The sequence below is a fragment of the Protobothrops mucrosquamatus genome, unplaced genomic scaffold (assembly GCF_001527695.2).
Source record: "Protobothrops mucrosquamatus isolate PMUCROS unplaced genomic scaffold, P.Mucros_1.0 scaffold_19, whole genome shotgun sequence".
NCBI lineage: Eukaryota > Metazoa > Chordata > Lepidosauria > Squamata > Viperidae > Protobothrops > Protobothrops mucrosquamatus.
This window is the reverse complement of record NW_015386095.1, coordinates 1230869-1238496: the sequence shown is the minus strand read 5'-3', so window position 1 is coordinate 1238496 and position 7628 is coordinate 1230869. Positions and strand designations below refer to the sequence as shown.

The 7628-nt window shown below is 36.6% G+C and overlaps 1 protein-coding gene across 2 annotated transcripts in view; it reads left to right on the top strand.

The window, feature by feature from the left end:
* Window positions 1-7628, top strand: part of MGAT4A (alpha-1,3-mannosyl-glycoprotein 4-beta-N-acetylglucosaminyltransferase A) — an 85945-nt gene that overhangs the window by 40853 nt on the left and 37464 nt on the right. For both annotated transcript variants that reach the window (XM_015831133.2, XM_015831191.1), the window contains exons 3-4: window positions 3958-4125; window positions 5878-6018. In XM_015831133.2, coding sequence (XP_015686619.1) covers window positions 3958-4125; window positions 5878-6018 — 309 coding nt within the window. The remainder of the gene's footprint in view (window positions 1-3957; window positions 4126-5877; window positions 6019-7628) is intronic.

The window sequence follows — 7628 nt, the reverse complement described above, 5'->3', positions numbered from 1 at the left end:
GAATAACGGGAAATCCTCGATATGTTGGAAGTGTGGAGAGATCGTTGGGAATTACTACCACATGTGGTGGCAATGCCCAAAGGCACAAAAAGTTTGGAACTTATTAAAGAAATGGCTGGAAGAAATTTTGCTAATAGATATACAGGCCAAACCAGAATTTTTTTGTATTGGGAATTATAGAAAGAAAATATAAGAAAGACACAAATTATTTACTACGGCATATAGTAACAGCGGCACGAATAGCCTTTGCTCAGAAATGGAAAGAGAAAGATACTCCAACCGAAGAGGAAATATTACTGAAAATTTTCAATTGCGCTGAAATGGATAGACTTACATTGGAACTCAAGGATAAAAGTGAAACTAAGTACTACAAAATCTGGGAACAATTTTATGATTGGATAGACAATAAGAGGGTAGCCAAGACAAATGTATAGTGTTAGAATAAAATATAGATTATAGACAAATGTATATTTAAAAGATAAATAGATATACAGAAATAAGGGAAAAAGTGTTAATATTATATTATAAATAGTGAGCAAAGCTCAAGAATTACATGTCTATATGAGTACTAATACTACTGTAAAATGTCGGAAGATGTATGGAACCAGTGACGTCATATCTATGTCCAATGTGTTTTTAATTTTGTATTATTAATAAAAATTAAAAAAAAGAATACCAGAAAGGCACACCCAGACTCAGGTCAGAATACGTCACACAGGAAATACAAAGCCTGAAACAGGAACAGGAAACTACTTCAAACAAAAGACTCGAGAGGAGTATAAAAACCTACTACCCACATGTGCTCAGTCCTTTTTCTCTCCTCTTTCCTGCCAGAACCATCTTTCTGTCTGGCTCTCCAATAAACTGCAACCTTCTTTCTAAAGCAGTCGCCATGTTGTTTATTTATCCCCGGCTTACATGAACCAGGATGAAGACTTTTCTTTCAACAAATGATATATAAATTTCAAAATAAAAAGCAATTTTTCACAATATTGCTAACTAAACCTCCACTGCCACCAATGTTTCTGGTCTGCTTCCCTGGATTTTCCAGATTTTTGCACATTATAATCTTAAACCAGAGGTTTAAGAAAGCAGTTGTAATTTTTCATTTTTAAATAGACTCAGTACTGGAAGGTAACCTCAGCTAATTTCTTTTAAAAGGACCAAAATCTTTTCTCTCTCTAAAGGAAGGGGAGGAGCTGGAGGGAGCCTGTCTTTTGCTGCATGCTCAGTTTTCATGTTGATTGCAAACGTCTGCTGTCTGCCTGGCATGCAGCTGACAGACTGTGAAAGCAGACTGGAATGGTTTCTCAATGAAAACCTACTGTGTTTAGACAATATAATATTTTGCATGTATAATTAAAATATGCAAGTGAGCAGTTAATTTGGATGTTAGTGGTTGAGGCCATCAGAAGAGCAAGAACCACCCAAAGCTGTAAAAGAGGAAGTAAAGCAGTTAACTGATTACCTTGTAGCAACATTTGTGCATTTGGGGGCTAAATGGTACACAGTAAGATCAGATATGATCAAACCTATACCATTAACATAAAGACTTTGAAAAATAATGTATAAAAATAGCTAACTAGGTCTACCTTCAAAGCAATTCCTATACAGAAGATGCACAAGCACAATAACTGTTCTGATAGTTCCTGAAGTCCTAAAGCAATTTAAAGGTTTTTGACTAGGCCAACCTCTTCGCTGTTATCTATTGCTTTTTTCAAAGATCCTATGTGTTTTAATGTTCCTCCAAAAATACATATATGTAAAAGAAGAAAAATACAGAATGTTCATAGGGGAAAAAAATCCCAAGGTATACTATATGGTCTATCTATATTCTTTATTAAATGATAGTCCTCACTTAACAATCACAATTGAGCCCAAAATTTTGGTCATAAGTCATTGTGGTCATTAAGTGGGTTACCATATGATCTGACTCAATTTTATGATTATTTCCATGCCCAAAATGCAATCACATGACTGTGGGTTGTAGGGGGGGGCAACAGTCATAAATTCAAGGACAGATTGTATTTGAGGTCCACTGTAAAGTGACTGCTTAAGAGATTGGTTATTAAACAAGGACTAACTATTGTCCACAGTTTGAATCAAAATATTGTTCCATAGGTGGATTTATTTTCATAATTATGCTTGGAGGAAAGAAGATGTATACATGCTCAGAATTTCTAGAGTTTTAGTTAGCAGTAGATCACTTTGATACAGTACAAAATTGTAAACTATATATAGTGTTCCTAGTGTTCCTAATGACAAACCCAGGACAATTTGAAAAACAAAAATGATTGTAACATTGTTGTGCATAATAGATAGCAACCCAAAATTGTTGCTATGTACACAGAATTTTATCTTTACAAAGGATTCTTCCAATTCCCAGAATAACAATGTCTGGTATTCTTTTTGTGCTGATTTAATATATGAATATAGAAGTATGCGCAATGAAAACTTACTGATACAATAATAGATGAAAAACTTCTTGTGCAATTCTAATTTATGACATACCAACTAGGGATTCTGAAAAAATATTTGGGATTTATTGAATACAATTTGTTTTACTCCATATGATGTTTTCTTAACTACTGTCTGGATGTTCTTAAGCAGGCTGTCCTTTTTGTCTTTTACTTTTTAAAAGATTAGAGGCAATTGTTTAAGTCAGGGGTCTTCAAACTTGGTCCTTTTATGACTTGTGGATTTCAACTACCAGAATTCCTCAGCCAGGCACACTGGCTGAGGAATTCTGGGAGTTGAAGTCCACAAGTCATAAAGGGACCAAGTTTGAAGACCCCAGGTTTAAGTGCTGGATGTTATATATTTGCAAATCACTATCCAGTTTCTTTATATTAAAGTATTAAATTTTAATTACCTATGGTTGTTTTTAGCAGGCATGAGTCTTCTTTGTGCGTATTAAAATGATTTGTATTGAAAAGAGAAGTATTATTTATATTATTTAGAATCTCAGAAATTGGTGCCTCACCCTTTTGTTCTCATTATTTCAGAGCCTTCCCTGAGCTCTTATGTTGAGTCACTTAACTTCCAGCTTGTTTGAGGTGGAAGAGAAAAGATAGATAGAGCAATAAAGTTCCTGACCAGCAGTAATTATTGCTTTGTCCTGTTCCATGGATGTTTAACTCTTGTTTCTCCTTGCTGAGCACTTCAGCGCTATTACACCAAGTAGCTATTTCCCCATTCTTGTTACAAGAGGAATGAGGCAATAATGACACCTAGGCTGAATAGTGACAATTTTATATTTATATTTTATATTTATCTAATTAGAAGGTTTTTACTATTTGAATCTCTGTATCTTATATTATTCATTTGGAGGGAACTCTGGAAAGCTTATCCAGTATTGGACATTCCAAAGACAGTAATCATGGCCATGCTTAAAAGGCACTGAACAATGTTTAGGAGATTTTGAATTCTAAAATGTCTTTGCATAGGAAAAATAACAACAGCTAAACTGATGAAATCAAAATAGATTGTATAACAAATGCTTGAATAAATATTAATATAAGCACAACCACTAAGCTATCTTTACACTTTTAAACCCTACTTTATTGTCTTAATAGTAATTTCCCAAAATATATTACACAAAAAAATTAACTATGTTATCTGTAAAATAAAAAGGTTGATGACTGTCCATTTCCTAAAGAATATATTCAATATTTTAGGCAAGGTAATAATTGATAACATTTCTTTTGGTAAAATATATGTATGTCTTTTATTGATAAGATTTAGACTCAAGCATCAAAATTGTTTTAAAATTTTATATTCAATTTTAGAATTTTGTAACACTTCCTTCAATTAAAAAAAAGCCTCTGAAGAATAAGCATTCTGAAAGTTCATTCTGTAACAGTGAGTGGCAATCAATTGTGCAAAAACAGCCAAAGTTGAATTTTGATTTGTGTTATTTTATTTTTGACAGAAAGTAACCCTAACTTTTATTTCTAGAAAAGCTGGTTGCTTATCAAAGAGAGTTTCACGCTTTGAAGGAACGCCTTCGCATAGCTGAGCACAGAACCCTGCAACGTTCTTCTGAATTAAATACCATCTTGGAGCAGTTCAGACGGGCAGTAGCAGAAACAAATGGAAGTAAGGATGCATTGAGCAGTGTTTCAGGTACAGAATGATGAATTTGAAGATTATTGGGCTTGCTATTCTCACTAGGTCTGTCCTGCTTTCCATAAGTCATAGAATACAAAACTCCTCTTACATTATTATTTCTCGCTTTCATATGCAATTGAACATAAAATACTACTTTTATTTATTACTTCTCTTTATTACTATTGTCTTTCACTTTTCTCTCTGTACCAGGAATTCTCAAGAAGTTGCAGTATAATTTGAGATTTATTTTTACTTTGCATGGACATGGATAGCCTCTTTTGAGAGTTGTTTGTTCTGCCATGAGATTTAGTAAAGATTAATGATAGGCACGTATTCACTAATCCTATTCAGACTCTTCTCCCATTCATTCACAAACACACACACACACACACACACACACACCTGCCTTTTATTATGCTGTCGGCTTCCTCCTCCATCTATACATAAACAAGGGAGATCTGTGACTTATTTACTTGATGATCAGAGCAACAGCATTTATTCTGCTAGTAAACCTCTTAGGTTGCATTGGATGCATTGAAAGAAGGTAGTATTGTTCATAGGCTTAACTCAGGTCTTAGCCATTTGTTTTTGCCTTTCCACCCAGAAAATCTTGGGAAGTATGACCTCCAGAAAACCAGAGACCACTCTGTGATAGAAAAGTGATATAAAATGTCAAACCCTTGCAACTGGCCAGTGGTTGGCTTGTTTGGTTGATTTGGTTTTGCAGCCCAGGCTCCAGGAGGGGATAGAAGCAGAGAAGAAAGACAATAGAATCCCCCAAAGGATGGAGGAGGATCAAGGGCAAACTTTCAAAAATCTGGCTACTTTGACAGAACCCCGAATATCTGGCCACCCTAGATGGAAATGTTGCTTCCATTCTTAAACTGATTGACTAATATGATGTATGAGAAGTTGTTTCCATTTCTTTTGCACCATTCGACTATCTAATTACAAGTTTTTTTATTATTTGATGCTCTATATATCTTACATTTGATCCATTGCACTAAGCCATAATATAAAATTCATTAAGAGACTAGACAATCTATGTCCTATATTTTACTTACCTAAGGAGATAAATAGAATGATCACCGGGAGGGGGGGGGAGAGGACAAAAAAGCAGTGTAAGTGAGAGTAACTTCCAACTTCTTGCCAGCTTCCCTATTGACTTTGTGGGAAGCTGGCAGGGAGTGTCAGAAAACAAAATCCTGTTGACAGTGGCTGACCATAACGACACTCTAGTAGCATAATTTGGCAAATAAAATTGGTGTGTGAAGATCTTTGAAATTTTAATTACATGGGAGTAAGGGTCCAAAAGAAATGAATTTTCTATGCATTCTTTAAGTGAGAGGATTTGAAGTACTTTGATTAAAAAATTGTTGCCCTACGATGCACTGTTTTGGCTAATTAGATGTTACAAACAAACAGGAGAGTTTTAGTGGTATGTGGATATGCAGCTCTTTAGATCATGCTCTGAAAAGGATGTGGTATGCTTGCTGCCACCTGTCAGCTGTTCCTTTAAGAAGATGTCCCTTTTCCTGGACTTGCCTGATATCCCAGAAAGATATTCACTTGAATAAAAAATAATAATTAAAGGGGTTTGAAGAGTATACAAAGATCTTATTGCAACCTCCCTAACTTAAATGCATATTTTCCTGGGACTTGTTAGTATTACCTAAGCCTAGGAAAACATGCAACTGTTTCGAAGAGGTGCTAGAAGTGAATATACCCATGACCTTATGCAAATGTACCCCTTGTGTTTGCTTTTAGATGAAACATTAAAGTTATTAAATGAACTGACAAGCAGAAGATCTCTTCAAGTGCCAAATATATATTACCACTTGCCTCATTTGTTGAAAAATGAAGGAAGCCTTCGACCCTCTGTACATGTTGGCCTCGGACGAACAGGAGGTAAGCTAGCAAAATCAATATGATTGATAGTGTGATGCACTTAAAAATGTACTTGAAAATCTGTTGTAGATAGATTCAGTGTGTCTTCTGAGAAACAAAGTGAAATTTTCTTTTCTTGTATATCTTTTAGAATTCAAATGGAATTAATTTTTTTAAACTTTGTTTTCAACCTTTTTGCTTATTGTTTCATACAGATCCTACTGTTTTGATGCTAAGGTATAAAAAAAACAATGGATGTGAAACAGCATGTATTTGCCTTAATGAAAAAAAATAACAATGCATGAAATTTTGAAATCATAATTTAGCAAATATGGATGCTGCACAGCTTTCATAACACTTTAAAAGTAAAATAAATAATTGGATTAGTTTATCTTTTTGATTTTTCACAACTGTTTCAACAGAGTCAGTAGCTTTAATAAAATGTCATATTTATCCTGATCACCTTCTTATTCAGTTATTGAATAAGAGTAATGAGTAATTAGAATGGGCATTGAACATATTGTAGGAAAACATGCACATTACAGTGAGGGAAAAAATTATTTCATCCCCTGCTGATTTTATATGTTTGTCCACTGACAAAGAAATGATCAGTCTATAATTTTAATGGTAGATTAATTTTAACAGTGAGAGACAGAATAACAACAACAAAATCCAGAAAAATGCATTTCAAAAAAGTTATAAATTGATTTGCATTTTAATGAATGAAATAAGTATTTGATCCCCTATCAATCAGCAAGATTTCTGGTTCCTAGGTATCTTTTATACAGGCAACGAGCTGAGATTAGGAGCACTCTCTTAAAGGGAGTGCTCCTAATCTCAGCTTGCTACCTGTATAAAAGACACCTGTCCACAGAAGCAATCAATCAGATTCCAAACTCTCCACCATGGCCAAGACCAAAGAGCTGTCCAAGGATGTCAGGGACAAGATTGTAGACCAGTGGTGGCGAACCTAGGGCACGCGTGCCAGAGGCGGCACTCAGAGTCCTCTCTGTGGGCACGCGCGCCATTCCCCAGAGATGGCAACTGTCCCTCTTCAACCAGCCGCCCGCTAACTCGCCGAGATCCCACGTGGCTGGATGCATCCCAGCACCCATTGCTGGCCTCTGTGTGCAGGGGCCGATGGTGTCAGGCAGCAGCCACCCAGCCCCTGCCTCACCTTGCCCTGTGACAATGGCACCCCTGCCCTCCCTTGCCTCACCTTGCCTCACCCCGCAGGACGAGCCTCCTGCCCACTGCCCCACCTGCCAGAGATCCCCTGGATCTCCCCCAACCCTGCCCGGCCCCCACAGGCGTCCCTCCCCATGAGCAACATTGAGGTGATCACGCCCACCTTAGCCACACCCACCCAGTGGGCCACGCCCACCCGGCACTTGGTGATAAATAAGTGGGTTTTGGGTTGCAGTTTGGGCACTTGGTCTCTAAAAGGTTCGCCATCACTGTTGTAGACCTACACAAGGCTGGAATGGGCTACAAGACTATTGCCAAGCAGCTTGGTGAGAAGATGACAACAGTTGGTGTGATTATTCGTAAATGGAAGAAACACAAAATAACTGTCAATGTCCCTCGGTCTGGGGCTCCATGCAAGCTCTCACCTCGTGGTGTTTCAATGA